At 32.6% G+C, this 14,414-nt stretch overlaps 5 protein-coding genes and 1 long non-coding RNA gene across 7 annotated transcripts; 4 read left to right on the top strand and 2 right to left on the bottom strand.

The window, feature by feature from the left end:
• The first annotated feature begins 373 nt into the window (after window positions 1-373).
• LOC129576011 (protein FRA10AC1 homolog) lies at window positions 374-4,652 on the top strand. Its single transcript, XM_055460356.1, has 3 exons — window positions 374-801; window positions 896-1,055; window positions 1,122-4,652. The coding sequence occupies exons 1-3, from the start codon at window positions 532-534 to the stop codon at window positions 1,448-1,450; spliced, it is 759 nt and encodes a 252-aa protein (XP_055316331.1). The 5' UTR covers window positions 374-531; the 3' UTR covers window positions 1,451-4,652.
• LOC129576010 (peroxisomal N(1)-acetyl-spermine/spermidine oxidase-like) lies at window positions 1,562-5,131 on the bottom strand. 2 transcript variants are annotated; one of them, XM_055460355.1, is made up of 7 exons: window positions 4,585-5,131; window positions 4,216-4,494; window positions 3,980-4,144; window positions 2,888-3,828; window positions 2,608-2,807; window positions 2,276-2,472; window positions 1,562-2,189 (listed from the first exon to the last, which is right to left on the bottom strand). In XM_055460355.1, the coding sequence occupies exons 1-7, from the start codon at window positions 4,629-4,631 to the stop codon at window positions 1,889-1,891; spliced, it is 2,130 nt and encodes a 709-aa protein (XP_055316330.1). In that variant the 5' UTR covers window positions 4,632-5,131; the 3' UTR covers window positions 1,562-1,888. The 2 variants fall into 2 exon arrangements, with proteins under 2 accessions (XP_055316330.1, XP_055316329.1); XM_055460354.1 differs by having other exon boundaries at window positions 4,656-5,131.
• Window positions 5,069-6,610, top strand: LOC129576012 (oligoribonuclease). The gene is made up of 3 exons (XM_055460358.1): window positions 5,069-5,396; window positions 5,484-5,707; window positions 5,993-6,610. The coding sequence occupies exons 1-3, from the start codon at window positions 5,339-5,341 to the stop codon at window positions 6,347-6,349; spliced, it is 639 nt and encodes a 212-aa protein (XP_055316333.1). The 5' UTR covers window positions 5,069-5,338; the 3' UTR covers window positions 6,350-6,610.
• On the top strand, window positions 6,429-7,373 carry LOC129576014 (transmembrane protein 14 homolog). Its single transcript, XM_055460360.1, has 4 exons — window positions 6,429-6,675; window positions 6,792-6,839; window positions 6,929-6,982; window positions 7,068-7,373. The coding sequence occupies exons 1-4, from the start codon at window positions 6,600-6,602 to the stop codon at window positions 7,217-7,219; spliced, it is 330 nt and encodes a 109-aa protein (XP_055316335.1). The 5' UTR covers window positions 6,429-6,599; the 3' UTR covers window positions 7,220-7,373.
• Window positions 7,296-8,394, top strand: LOC129576013 (transmembrane protein 14 homolog). Its single transcript, XM_055460359.1, has 6 exons — window positions 7,296-7,436; window positions 7,500-7,662; window positions 7,744-7,791; window positions 7,884-7,937; window positions 8,007-8,077; window positions 8,203-8,394. The coding sequence occupies exons 2-6, from the start codon at window positions 7,587-7,589 to the stop codon at window positions 8,290-8,292; spliced, it is 339 nt and encodes a 112-aa protein (XP_055316334.1). The 5' UTR covers window positions 7,296-7,436; window positions 7,500-7,586; the 3' UTR covers window positions 8,293-8,394.
• A 766-nt stretch (window positions 8,395-9,160) lies between these two features.
• LOC129576015 (uncharacterized) lies at window positions 9,161-14,278 on the bottom strand. The gene is made up of 2 exons (XR_008688853.1): window positions 13,748-14,278; window positions 9,161-11,405 (listed from the first exon to the last, which is right to left on the bottom strand). It is a non-coding gene; the product is annotated as an uncharacterized LOC129576015 (long non-coding RNA).
• Window positions 14,279-14,414: the final 136 nt, after the last annotated feature.

Here is a 14,414-nt window from a genome sequence, read left to right as displayed (position 1 = left end):
GAATCAAAGTGGCTGTATATTTTTGCTCTAGTAATAATTTTTTGATCAATTTTCATTTGTTAGTAAGTCGCTTTAAAATTAGTGCCTTAGATCTCACCGAAATGGGATATTTTTTAAATCGAATGGGAGCCCAACGGAAATATAATGGGCAAAACAATAAATGCATAAAAAAAAACAAAAAAATTTGAAATCGATTAATTTCTTTCAATATTCGTATCAGTTCAGTTTATTCCTCTTCCCAATCTTCGAAACGTTTAAAAAATTGATTGCAGACGTAAGTTATTCTAATGAGAAATGCAGAGAAAAGATTTTAAATTCAAATAAGTGAATTAAACGTACTCTCTCCCCCCTTTGACAGCTGTCAAACTCATTTAAACATATGTAATGAACAGTAAATAAAAATAAGCTTGTTTATGTTGCGTAGTCTCTATGATCAATAAAATTTAGCTTTTAATTTGATGAGAATTAAAAAAAAAAAATATATATAATTTCGATAAAATACAAAAGTATTAAAAGTTGTTTTAAAATAAAATGTCTTATTTCAAAGACCTAAATCCATACCAATTGCATCAAAAGTTGATAAATGAGTATATTTTGAGACGACCCGGCGACACGAGTAAATTGTATGTTAGAGATACAAGTAAAGATAAAACGGATTTGGATGTAATTCGTGAGAACCACCAGTTTCTGTGGAATGAAAATGAAGCTGATTCATGGGATAAACAATTGGCCAAAAAGTACTATGATAAATTGTTCAAAGAATATTGCATAGCAGATCTCACAAAGTACAAGGAAAATAAAGTATGGCATATTGGATATTTATTTTGACAATACCTACCTACCTTCAGTCAAACATATCTTTTCATCACGAATTTATTTTTGATGTTCCATAAAGATTGCATTACGATGGCGTATTGATCGGGAAGTAATCAGTGGAAAAGGGCAATTTATTTGTGGTAATAAAAAGTGTGAGGAACGTTCGGGACTACGAAGTTGGGAAGTTAATTTCGCTTATGTCGAACATGGCGAAAAGAAAAATGCTCTCATCAAATTGAGTACGTATTAATCGGATTAATTGTAAAATTGGAGATATTAATCAGCATTAATGATTTCATCAACAGGGTTATGTCCAATTTGTTCAGACAAACTGAACTATCATTCCAAAAAAAGAGAAGTAAAGCGAATGAAAAAACAGACAAAGCACAATAGTCACAGACACAATGACGTCGCTGCCAGTTCTGTGTCACCGCAGGCAACTACCTCCTACGATTCGACTGAGAGAGGAAATAAGACGAACATATCACAACATACTGATGCCATACCAAACAGCAAAGCAAGTGACGCAGCTCATCAACAGCTAGAGCAAATTTTTTGGTCAAAGTCAACGGACGATGTAGAAAAAACTCGTGAAGAAGAATTCGATGACTATTTAGCGGATTTGTTGTTGTAGTGTTGTGATTTTACTATGTTGATACACACTCTGCTCGAATTTAATAAGTCAAAAACGGGCGCTCCCAATCTCATTCTTCGTTTATTTATTTCAAAAAAAAAAAAATCAAAATTTTGATACTTTTTTTTATTTTTCCTATTTTTTTTCATCCACTTGGTCTATTTCAAAATATTGCAAACATAAAAAGAATGCTTATGCAACATGAACTGTCAAGTAGTTTTTCCTCTAATTTTTTTTTTAAAATCTCTAGTATTTGCAATTAAATACAATTTGAAATAAAGTAAAATAATCATAAGTTACAAATGGCACTGTTAAAATTTTCAGAAAACTTTTCGATACGTAAAATTTTTGTTATACATGTCGTACATGTAGTTTTCATTTTATGAAAAATTTTAGCATACTACGAAGAGTCGAAAGAGTCAAAAATTAAATAGTTGTTTAACATTGTTTGTAAAGCTCCACAATTCTTTGTGCTTGTTCAAATCCAGAAAGAAATGCACCATGGGCTGTTGAAAAATACTTTTCATGACAAGCTTCGCCTGCGAATAGAACGACTGGCGAGGCTGTTGTTTCGCCTTTCTGTCCATCTTCGTGCACTTCCGGTTGGTTTACTTGGTAGAAGTTTCCAATCGACAACGATTGTCCAAGTACATTATGAGAAATCGTTTCATTTTTGTCGCATCTTGTGCTTATGTAGCTATAAGCACCGTTTACGTATCGATTTGAGTACCATCGTGTACTATAATATAAATAAGAAGAAAACAAATGATCACATGAGTAATTAGATTCCTTATTCAATATACAAGTAATTCTTTGTTGGCTTACCAGTAGTATCGTTTTGGATATGGAATAGTTTTGTTAGTAAATTTAACTAAAAGCTTCACACAATCTTCTATGATTTGGTCATCGTTGAGTTTCTCCATTTGTATAGCACCGATACCACCAACCCAGCCCAGTAAAATATTCGAGCTGTGCGGTTGTAATCTATCAAAGCCCGTAATATAATCGGTCCATTGAGTTTTCTATAAAATTACACGATTTTCAATGGAAACACATTTACTGATTGAAAAAAACCAAGCCAACTGAATCCAAGGAAAAATGATCATTGATAGCTATCTAACTAAAGTTAGACTTTATTTGTACATGTTTGATGTTACCTCTTTGTTGTGCTTGAAAACAAATTGAATTCCAGCCAAATCATTCCACCAAGGGTTATCAAATTCCATAAAAACTTTGTTAATTGTTTCAAAACCAATGCTCTCAATAGCTAACTGTATAGATGGAGGTAAATTTGGATGAAATAGCGTCTTATGTACTTTTTTCAAAACTCCCAAAGAAAATGTCACTATAACGTGATCTAACATACATATATACAAGGAGAGAGAAATATATTTAAATTTTCAACGAACGCATGAAAACATCCAATTTTGGGCTTACCTGCTGTATAGAGGCTTCCGTCCGAACATTTCACAGAAATATTTGGTACTTTTCGCTTACTCGGTCTATCATTATTATCATTATTATTTATGCGTATTTCAGTTACTTCTTTACTGTAGTGAATTAATTTATTGTTAAGCTCAGCGGTGAGACAGTCGATAACTGAGCCGAAACACTTTTTAAAATTATAGTGTGCCTGACACGCTTCTCCATTGAATGAATACCTCCCCCAATATTTGGCTGACAATTGATCCAGTGACAGGCATGAATTATCAATTATTTGGAAGCGTACATGCCAATCAAATAAATCCATAGCATTTTCTCTGTCTCGTGAATTTTCTAAGCAATCAACAAATTTCTGAAATTTTTCTCGTAAAAAGTGACCCACTGATTTGGGACAGCAGGACACGGTTTCCTTTGAGCGTACAAACTCTTCACATTCGCTAAGTAATTCACCGATTCGGAAGTCAACTTTTTTCACAAAAAACGGATCAATCTGATTGCCATATTCATGGAAGAAAGAGCCCATACCTTCTTCAGATTGCTGGGATGATAAAAGTCGATAATTTTGCGAAACGGTATAAAGAAAATTATTACGACCATGTAACCATTGAGCACCTGCATCCACAAAATTCAAATCCGAATGCTTCACAGATGTTTCAGTCTTGTTTTTTGAATATTCCAGGAGTTCTTCGGTTTTCACCCGACCGCCAGCCTTATTTTGAGCTTCAAGTATTAAGTATGTGTGCTTATCAGATGCGTTGTTCAATGCATTCGATATTTTTATTGCAGCACCTAAACCGGCTAATCCAGCACCGAGAATCAAGATTTTTGTATGGCGAATCACTTGATTAGCATTCGCGGAATATTCCTTCAATTCTACGTTCATTGTTGTGCAGTCTTTTAATTTCTTAGTAGATTTTTGTACGGTTTCATTGCCACTTCAAGAAGAAAATTAATTAACTTTACTTTCAGTAGAATAATAACGTCTATTTGAGATAAAACGTGTGCTTTTAATAAACGGGTATTTATGCCTAACGATCGAGGGACTACATGAAAATGTTATTAATATATTTGTTCATTTGCTCTCACCTAATTGTAACATTCGCTTGACTCTCAGTCTTACAACTAGCGTCCGACTCATTTGAGCTAGCGACGACACTTTCTTTTGATTCTAATTTTTGAGTTGAATTCAATGTGAAAAACCATCTCGCCGAACAGTTTGAATAACAATGGTTGTCCCATACTCGTTTCGACCTTGAATTTAAAAAAAAAAAAACAGTATTAAATTTTAGGATCACAATTCTTGTTGAATTTTCTGTTTATACCATTCAACAAACGTAGAGTCGAGAAGATTTTGTGAGATATAGTAATTCTTATCCATTGATAGATTGGACCATAAAAGTGATTGTTTTAAATTGTACAATAATTTTTGTGTGCTTGGACGGCAAAATTTAGTTGTTCGATCGTTATGTGCACCCGTTGAGTTCTTATAAATAAATACGCCCTCATTTGAGTTGTTTGGCCGGCATTTGCTATATCCAAATTTTCCATCCATACTAGGCCACCATTTGAAAGTGCTTCCCAGTTGAAGCATGTCACGTGTACTGAGTTAAAGAACAAATAAACCAGTTTTGGAGAAAATGAAGATTTTTTTCTCAACGTTAAAAGAAAAATAAATTTTATTATTCACGTACTATGTCATATAAATTGTAAATTTAAATGAAATTTTTTTTTCTGACATAAATAGATATTCAAAGAAAAATACTTCAGTTGGAGAGATGACAGTCCCTTTGTTGGTACTTCTTCGAGAATATTCATCAACGCATCGTGGTCATTCGTATAATTTTCGTTCAGTACTTTATTCATGTTTTTTCTTGGTTAATACTGTCTTCTAAGCACTAAACTTTGCATTATTTGGAACAATTTTTCTAACATTTCCCCCAAATCAAAGCGGGTTTCTTTTATGGTGATGCGTGGAATATTTCCTATGGATTATTTTAAATTTCAAACACACATTTTTCAATGAGATTTGGTCAAATTCAGAGTGGCACGTTGCAGATATTTGGTGCCCAGTATACAACTATCGTATTTCAATGTAGGTGATTAGACCCAGTAGATGCTTTGATAATTTCGGTGCGTAAGTCGTACATTCTTCTCACCACACAGTTCGTGTGTGAGGCTTTCTGTGCCGTCCGCCGTGCCGTATCTTGTGTCTGCATTCGCATGACCCAAATGTCGCATAGCGGATGAAGAGTGAGAAGCATGTGTTTGTAAATGGAAATGTGCTTGTGTGCGTTGTATGCTACGGCTTGAACGAGCAGTAAAAAGAGACAGTCGATATGCGCATGTACAAGATTGACAGCTGTTTGTCGACTCAATAACTAAAAAAGCATGTGAGTGGCCTGTGCACCGCTAATTTCAAGAGTGAGACAAAAAAATTCTTTCAGAATGTTTGCCGCCAGATTGTTGAATAAATTTCGTGCCAGAAGTAACTTTTTGTATTCAGGTAAGCACGTGTTCTCATTCTATAAATAAGCATTTGTTTGCAAAAAAAATCAATTCGAATGTAATGTGTTGTTTTGAAAAATTTCAGACTTTCGGCAAAAATCGAATGCACCCAGAAGAATGAGTAAAATCGTGTGGATTGATATGGAAATGACCGGTTTGAACGTTCGTAAAGATCGAATCATGGAAATTGCCTGTCTCATTAGCGATAATAATTTGAATGTTCTGGTTGAACATCCAACGATCATCATAAATCAACCCGATACACTACTTGCATCCATGGATGAATGGTGTACAACGACCCATACACAAGTAAATAACTTTGTGATTATTCAAGTATTTTCGATTTGTAATTTGAAGAAGAAACCGATGAAAATGTTGAAAATTTCACAAAAAACTTCCATTCCACTGTGAAGAATAAATTTAACCGGTGTCAAATATTTTTACGTTATATTCAATGGATTTTAGAAAAGAGGTGCTATCAATCAACAACGATATTTTGTGTTTAAACTGATTTTAAAAAGTTTATGCTCTTTTTATAAATATTTAAACCATTTTGACTGATTTTTGTTTAACAAAAATATTGTGTTTCCACAGACCGGGCTCTTGGATGAATGTAAGAAATCAAATATAACAGAAGATCAAGCTGAGGACAAAATATTGAAGTTTCTGGATCAAAACGGTGTTGATGCGTCATCTTCTCCATTGGCTGGTAATAGTGTGTACATGGATCGAATGTTTCTCAGAGAATACATGCCCCGGCTCAATGAGTATCTACATTATCGCATTATTGATGTATCTACGGTAAAAGAACTGTGCAAGCGATGGAATAAATCCATATTTTCGAATGTACCACGTAAAAAGAACGTTCACCGTGGCATAGATGACATCAAAGAGAGCATCGAAGAGCTCAAATACTATAGAAAATTCATGTTTCCACCAGCTAGCAAATGATTTCTTTTAATTCCAATTGAAAATGCGGGAACAGATTGTTTTGCTGATAAGAATTTAGCGTTTTTTTTTTTAGGTTAAGTTAGTGCGAGAATACGTTTAATGCCCAATGTTTTCACTGTGTGCTATAAAAGTTGAAATGATACTATTTATGGATAACTGACAGTTCCGTTGGAATTATGATTATATTTTATAAGTACGTTGTATAGAGAGAATTGTTGCTAAGTCGATCAAAAATTGTACAATAAAAATCATGCAATACGATTATATTGGATTTATAGTTGCGGCGTTAATCGCCATCGGCGGAGCCATTGGATATTTTAAGGCAGGTAAGAATCAGCTGTAAAAAATCGACGAAGAAATACATCGAGAAATCAATTTATAAAATAAATAGATAGAAGAACACTTTTCAATGATTTACTATCTCATTTTCTTTTGTCTAAAGATTCCGTCGCATCATTGATTGCTGGATTGGCTTTTGGTATCATTTTGGGTAAGAATTATTTGCTTATACACATTTTATACAATTATTCTTACAATTTATAATGCAATAATTTTTTTCACATTTAAATTGAACAAAAGCTGTTGGCGCATACTTTAATTCAAGATCACCACCGAAACCTTTGCTGGAATTAGGTAAGCATTCTCGTAATATCATCTAAATATGGGATTTTCTACTTTTCAACAAACAATGAACAAATTCAATGATTTAACATTTCAGTTGTGCTCCTTATTTTGGCCGGATTGATGTTCTTCCGTTATTATAAATCAGGCAACTTCATGCCCGCTGGTTTAACCGCAGTAATCGCACTTGTCGGTCTTGTTATCAATTCAATCATTTATTACGATGACCTGCGAAATCAATTGTCATAAATCAATTTTCCAAATGGAATTTTTCCACATGCAGCTAAACACACATCTCTATTGAATACAAGCTAGTTCCAAATTTGATAATATTTTTTTAAACAGAATTTCGGATTTATTTTGTCAATAAAAAAAAAATTTACATTTTGAAACAATTTCGAAAGTATTGCGTCTTATTCAACAAACACTTGTTGACATTCGTTGTCTTCCAAACAAAGGTTTGTATGTGAGTGTAAACAAAACAATCATTCCAATTATAGCAAAGTGACACTTCATATTTTTATTCAAGTACTGTAGACTGCGGAAGAGAGATTCTAAAAAATTTATTTAAATTTCTAAAAGTTGAGATAAATAAGTGGAAAAAAATCTTTAGAAAATGGCTATTGATGCAATCAGCTATATATATGCAGCGACTGTAGCTGCCGGAGGCATAATTGGTTACGTGAAAGCAGGTAAATTTAGTTTTAAATATCACATTTTTGTCTTATGAAAAAAAACTCGGTTTACCGAACTCCGAATTCTTTTATATATAGGTTCAATACCGTCACTCGGTGCTGGACTCGCATTTGGTGCCATTTTGGGTATGTTTTCATGATAAATTCCCTCTATTCCCTCGGTTATTTTTGATAAACAATTTGGATATACATAACTATTTGCTTTCCATAACATTTAGGTTATGGAGCACATTTGAATTCTCAATCGCCGCCCAAGCCACTATTTCAATTAGGTTTGTGAATTATCAAATGAGTCAAAGACTTCCAAATTCGGATCCTAACCACATCTTGTTATTTTTTAGGAGCTTCATTGACATTAGCGGGGTTGATGTATTTACGCTGGTCGAAAAGTGGAAAGCTAATGCCAGCTGGGGTAATTTACGTTGAAAATATAGAAAGAAAAATAAACTACCCGAAAGTTTTTCACATTCAAAAACTTAATAGTATATATTTATTCAAATTTGTTATATTTATAGATGATTTGATTTTATTTTTTAGGTAATTTGCCTATTATCTGCTGCTTCATTTGTGCGCAACGTAGTTGTTTACAATCAACAACTTCCGCTACCAGGACGAAGCCAATGGTAGACGAAATTAAATACATTCTTTGTAAAACGTTAGAAAACGAAAAATAAAATCTAAATTGTGGGAAAGGAAAAAATTTCAATTATCATCTATCAATGAATATTTTTTAAGGAGAAACATTGCAAGGAAATTTAAGCAGAAAATAAAATGGTCTTATATCGTAAAAAGTAATGGTCCTCTCGATTCGATAGCACTGCCCATGTCTAGCATGTCTTATTTGTAAATAACTTCGTGCAGCTTGGTGTCATTTCCTCCACTTCCATATGTTTATATTAATGTTTGAACTTTGACAAGTAAGCTTCTACAATGGACGTTAAATGCGATTGGAGACGCCACAAAAATAACTCCAATATAGTCGATTATTGATCGAACTACTTTACACGTTTTCCATATTCTGTTTTTCCAATAAGTCTTAGCATCTGTGGCACAAACACCCTCATAAGTCTACTCAGGTAATAATGGACTCCCATAATACGCTTAACATATGAGTGAGTTGCCATAAGAACGAAACGAATGAAAATTATTTTATTCACTGTTGCTTTGATGTTCGTTCGAATCTGTTGAATGAATTTACAGTATTTCGAAATGAACGGTAAGTTATGCGAATTTATATTGTTTGTTGGAAACAAAAACGAAGAAGTAACAAAATATCTACTATTTTCTCAAGCAATGCTACTATTTGCCTGCCGAAACTAAAAACCAAGAACAATCATCTGATTTGCAACTATGTCGCTGAGAATAATGGTGAATTATTATTATTGACTAAGATGCATTACTGAAAAAGTTGAAAATATAAAAAAAATCAATTCAAGGACAAATACTGCTGCCTTCGGAAGTAAAAAAAACTCTGATGAAATGAAACATCATAAAATCTATTATTGCTAGGTAATTTAATTCAATAAAATACAATTTAAGATACAAATGATTTAGAATAAAACATTAAATGTGCTACTTAAAATCTATTTTCTTTTTTTGTTTAAAAAAGCTAGCCTTTATAATTACAACTTAATCGATGGTTCGGACAACATATTATGTAACCAATTTTTATGTAATAAATGGTGAATTTGTTTTTAAAATCCGAAAATAAAAACATTTTGATTGCTAAAATGCTTTAACATTTATTTTTAAATATATCGCATGAAGCATAGCTAATTGCGAAAACGCAATTCTACACAAAAGGCATCTGGCCACGACGAAGCACACGCAATTTTATTCAATTGTCAGAGATTTAAGAGATCGAAGCCAATTTGATTTGCAACAATTCCTCAATTCTGTTATTGCGCCTCGCATTGATCTAATGCCAACGGAACATTTTGTATTGTGTATTGAATGAAAATTTAGTAGGAGTTTTATCAAAATTGCTCTCTGTTAAACTAAAATTTGACAGACAATTGTATTAAATGAGTGCCTTTATATGTTTGATTGTAAATAAACTTCATAAATTTTCGGCCTAAATTTATTTAAATCAAAACCGAAATAAATCTGATTAGAATAGTTAAAAATGTATGGTTTATTCGAAATGATGGTTTTAGTTGTTGTTTTTCTTTCGGTTAATAGGAACACGACATGGTTATTATCGCTTTTGGTGAAGTTGGAAAAAAAAATAAAGCGAAAAAATCAAACAAACCTCAACATACAATAAGAGAAGTGATAATGAATCTTTTGTTGTATATGCTGCGTTCGCGTGATCGATTTTGTTCAATATTTCAAGATAATGTTTCTAATGAGATTATCAATCAATTTATATTTACTACAATTTTACTAAAAAATTTCATTAGTTTTTGCTATCAATTAGACGTGGAAATAGTTTTTGTTCTTTTTTGTTTTAGGAAAAGATGAGCATATAAAATACGTTTTATTATTTCGTTTTGCATTCTATTTATTCTTATCACATATTCAATCAAGAGTCTTGCGGAAATTTTTTCACTTAAATTTACAAATTACTACTATACATGCGTCGTTTTTTATCTCTCATTTCTTTTCTCGACACGAAGAGCCATTGAAGATGAATAATACGTAATATGTTCCCTATTTTGAATGGCAAACTGAAACATACATGTATAATTGAAATATATATATATTTGCGGTCGAATTGCGTTGGGCAAGTAAATGTAAAACCATTTCGATTGGCTCATTTGAATAAGAATTTAATTTTCTTGATTTTACCTAACAGTAACATACTTTTATGGTAAGATCTGCATTTAAACCATGTATCAATAACAAAATTGACAATGAAATTTTCTCATTTTTGTTATCTTAAGACTTTGCAAAAAATGTTCAAATGAACTTATTGACAAATTGAATAAATACACTAGTTTTTTTTTAAATTGATTCCATCATCGTTTGAAAAAACACACATATTCTGAAATTGTAATATAATTGCTTGCTTGCAAGTGTTTTCAAGGAACCAAGAATCTCTTGTAAAAACATTCTCCATTTAGAATGTGGAAATTATTATGAAAAAAAAATTCGAAGAACTAATCTTGAGACAAAAAAAAAGTGCTAATTTATTGAACGCAAAGGTGTAAATGAGAAATCACCAATTCAAAAATTCAATTAAAACTGATTACTTTGGAGTGGCGAGGGAAAATTATTCCCGCATTTTCGGCTTAACTACAAATAAAGTGTATGGGCGGTGCGTTGATTGTATAAGAATAATAATGAAAGTTCATCCAATTTTAAAATACTTAGCCGTTATATTAGTATTTCCTTAATGATGCTATGATCTTATGTTGTGTATTTTGATTGAATCTGAATGGTTACTACTACAATAGCTACTACTTCTTCTTCTTCATACGAAAGTTATTTTCTTCGCATTTTTCTCATTCGGTTCAAAATTCATACAGAATTCTTTTCATATTCAGACAAAGTATATTGTTTCCACGATAATTCAATAAAAATGATGAACATTGATCTAAAGTGGATGGTGAATATTTATGCGTTTATTTCGGCAATATGTAAAGAAAGAACACTCTCCCATTGATTTTAATGTATTTACAGTTTATGGCAAATCGATTTATTCATTTTTTTTTTCTATTCGCATTCATGTAGTCTATCTCCAGTTTATATCCGCTGTCCTATTCCCCTTATTTATTCAGGTGATTTAAATTCGCCCGCTGCAAAAAAAAAATCGAAATAAACAATTTCATTAGAGAATGTATTAAACATAAGTATACATTGTAATTGAATGAAATAAAACGTTGAATAAAATTTATATTTGAGAATTAGATGCAGAAAATAATTCAGTCATAATGAAGTGGTGTAGTGTGTGCACCAACCCAAATAGCATGAATCAACAGTTCCGAAAGAAATACAAAGAATTGATGGTACTTGTTTCAACATTTGAAATTTCCAAAAAAAGATAATGCATGTGAGCAATGAAATGACAGTATTAACAAATTGAAACAAACTGTTTTTATGGCAGTCATGCTGATGAGTTCTGCCAAGAAAAACTATTTGTTTTTGTATACGAGTAATAATTTACAAAATTCAGCTTTTTTCTGTACATCTCATACATAAAGAGTATTTACAATGGAATGGATATGACTGATATTGCAGGCAAGTGAATTGCTGTTCTCATATCAAAAAAATGACGATTCCATTTGTTGAGAGAAAGAATCAATAAAGAGAATATAAAATAGTAGGAAAAAAAATACAGAACTCAGCCCATCGACGATACACAAATCGCTTTGCAGTTGAATTGTTGCATAATGGTGCCGACTTACCAAACGAAAATGCGCAAAAAATAGAAAATGAATACATCACAGTGAATATCAGGTCTGCTGGTACATTATCATTGAAATAATAAAGCAAAAAGAAAGGAAGAAAAGCGAGAGCGCAGGCAATAGAGAGAGGTGATATGGGGAAAAAGAAGATAATGAAGAAGAAGAAGTAGAAGGAGTGAGAAACAGTCGGAATATAGAAAAATCCTAGCTTTCGAAGCAAAATAACATTTTTTGAATTATTCGAGTCTTACCCGTGATAAATCATTGCGTTTTTGTGTAATTTGGTCAACAATCACAACTCTCAAGAAATTTCGCTCTTTTCATATTCTTCTCTTATTTTTGATCAATTGTGATGAAAAACATATTGGCATAATCTATGAGTTATTCGACAAATTGTTGTTCTGTATATGAATAAGGTATAGTAACAATAACAAACATCAGCTAGAGAAATTAGATCGCTATGAATTGGTAATAGATTGTCATATCGTCTACTGTGTGTTTGTGTGCGTGGTGATTTTACATTTTTATTGCTTATTTTCCTTTGTCCCATTCTTGTGACTCTTCTCAACTTCATCACATTTTCGTTTTCTTTTTAAATCTATTCTGATGTTGGGTATATCAGATCAGAGTGTGTGATCGTTTTTATTTTGCTGAAGTGTCGCATTAAATGCCGCTGTGTTACTGTTTGCACCAAGTAGATTGAACGAAAACGGTGTTGGAATGGTTGTTGTGGTTTTGAAATATTGCCCAAGATTTCCGAAATCATATGGGTTTTTTGTGGTCGATGAGACCCGTTTCAAATAGAGATCGAATACTGGGTTCCGCGTAGAAGTCGGCAATTGATTGATCTGTGGGAATTCCGGTGAATTTTTGTTGACTACTGCAAAAGCTGATTCGTTCGGCGTGCTTTGTGTCGTCGTCGTTGTAGTTGGTGTTGTAAACGGTAAAAATGATGGTGGTGCATGGGTCGTTGAAAGAGAGTATAACGACAAAAATGATGGGTGTACAGTAGAAGAAGTCGTTGGTAAATGATTAAATTTAAATTCTTTGAAGTCGTATGGATTTTGTTTGGTGCTTGACGGAAATTTATAGAACGGTGGTGTGGTGGTTTTTTTGAAATTGAACCCAAAATAAAAGGGATTAATGGTTGGACGTGCTGACGAAGGTATTATTGATTCAATGGGAGGAGCGGTTGTGCCAATCGTTTTTTGTCTATCATTCAATAGGTCAAAGGTGAATTGTTTTTGGGATTTTGATGTGGTGGGTTTAACTGTGGTAGTGGTTGTGGTGGTGCTTGTAAAGAAACTTTTAAAATATCTGAAAGGATCTTCAGTACTTGGAATGGAAAACGGTTCTTGTTGGTTTGTGTTAAAATTGTAGAAGGAGCTGGGGTCGATTGGGGGAGCTAGGGTTGATGTTGTGGTTGTGAACAATGGATCCTTGGGCTCGGGGCTATACGACTCAGTACTGTATTAAAAATAACGATAATAGGGATAGTTTGAATAATATTGGTTTCTCCAATTGCTAGCAAATTTCAAGTAAAAAAAAAAACAAAAGAAAGATGGCTTAAATTTTGTGTCAAAACAGAGATAAATATATCGGGTATTGGCTGTTCTTCATGGATTTATATATAGATATAAACAAACGAAATTGTACATTTGCCTGTAACAAACAAAACTCTAAAAGCAAAAACAAACCGTTGCGATTGCATCACATATTTTGTGATTACTTACTTGAGACTTTGTTGTTGATATAGATTTGGACTAGCATAACTTGGCGTATGCTGTGAATAGTCCGGTATGATATTCTCATGTTCAGCTACACATCGGCCATCCAGACAATGCTATATAATATTTCAAAAATAATAAACAACAATCCACTTAGAAAAATTAATCGAAATTTCCAAAAAATGATACCACGGTGGAACAATTTTCAAACTTTTTAATAGAACTTGAGCTTGACTATGTATAAGGGGGTGAAAGTAGGCCTAGAGCCATGAAGAACCTCATCTTTAGTTTTGTCAGTAGTAATTTGACCGAATGTCCACAAAACGCTCAAAAATCGGACCAAAAATCGAAATTTCCCTTCAAATGAGTAATTTTTCCCACTAAACTAGCCTAAAAATAACTTTACATTATCCGAAGGAACACTTTAATGAAAATCCAAGCAAAGAATATGGAAAGATGTATAGCTATTTGCATGTAATAGGGCAAAACTTTCAACAAAATGACCATTTTTGGTACCAAAGAGTGATTTTTAGTCAAAAAGGTGGATAGAACATAATTTTTCTGGGTCGATATTGTTCAAGAGTGAACAAAAATATATCAAGCATAAATTCACTTGCAACGTCATCCGTACTTAGCATTTACATACCAATTATATTCATTCTTATTGCATCAG

This window comes from Sitodiplosis mosellana, unplaced genomic scaffold, assembly GCF_009176505.1.
Source record: "Sitodiplosis mosellana isolate CC-2019 unplaced genomic scaffold, AAFC_SMos_1.0 Smas_scaffold_6170, whole genome shotgun sequence".
NCBI classification, from domain to species: Eukaryota; Metazoa; Arthropoda; class Insecta; order Diptera; family Cecidomyiidae; genus Sitodiplosis; species Sitodiplosis mosellana.
This window is presented reverse-complemented; position numbering and strand designations above follow the sequence as displayed.

Excerpts from the sequence above, each read along its gene's own strand:
- LOC129576010 (XM_055460354.1), bottom strand. The coding sequence starts at position 4,756 with ATGAATAAAGTACTGAACGAAAATTATACGAATGACCACGATGCGTTG. Across the intron at positions 4,495-4,655 it reads CTGTCATCTCTCCAACTGAA|TACACGTGACATGCTTCAAC; the intron begins GTATTTTTCTTT and ends TCTTTAACTCAG. Across the intron at positions 2,473-2,607 it reads TTTTCAAGCACAACAAAGAG|AAAACTCAATGGACCGATTA; the intron begins GTAACATCAAAC and ends GTAATTTTATAG.
- LOC129576014 (XM_055460360.1), top strand. The coding sequence starts at position 6,600 with ATGCAATACGATTATATTGGATTTATAGTTGCGGCGTTAATCGCCATC. Across the intron at positions 6,840-6,928 it reads GGCTTTTGGTATCATTTTGG|CTGTTGGCGCATACTTTAAT; the intron begins GTAAGAATTATT and ends ATTGAACAAAAG. Across the intron at positions 6,983-7,067 it reads GAAACCTTTGCTGGAATTAG|TTGTGCTCCTTATTTTGGCC; the intron begins GTAAGCATTCTC and ends TTAACATTTCAG.
- LOC129576013 (XM_055460359.1), top strand. The coding sequence starts at position 7,587 with ATGGCTATTGATGCAATCAGCTATATATATGCAGCGACTGTAGCTGCC. Across the intron at positions 7,792-7,883 it reads CGCATTTGGTGCCATTTTGG|GTTATGGAGCACATTTGAAT; the intron begins GTATGTTTTCAT and ends CATAACATTTAG. Across the intron at positions 8,078-8,202 it reads GAAAGCTAATGCCAGCTGGG|GTAATTTGCCTATTATCTGC; the intron begins GTAATTTACGTT and ends TTTATTTTTTAG.
- LOC129576012 (XM_055460358.1), top strand. The coding sequence starts at position 5,339 with ATGTTTGCCGCCAGATTGTTGAATAAATTTCGTGCCAGAAGTAACTTT. Across the intron at positions 5,397-5,483 it reads AAGTAACTTTTTGTATTCAG|ACTTTCGGCAAAAATCGAAT; the intron begins GTAAGCACGTGT and ends GAAAAATTTCAG. Across the intron at positions 5,708-5,992 it reads GTACAACGACCCATACACAA|ACCGGGCTCTTGGATGAATG; the intron begins GTAAATAACTTT and ends GTGTTTCCACAG.
- LOC129576011 (XM_055460356.1), top strand. The coding sequence starts at position 532 with ATGTCTTATTTCAAAGACCTAAATCCATACCAATTGCATCAAAAGTTG. Across the intron at positions 802-895 it reads CAAAGTACAAGGAAAATAAA|ATTGCATTACGATGGCGTAT; the intron begins GTATGGCATATT and ends TGTTCCATAAAG. Across the intron at positions 1,056-1,121 it reads AAATGCTCTCATCAAATTGA|GGTTATGTCCAATTTGTTCA; the intron begins GTACGTATTAAT and ends TTTCATCAACAG.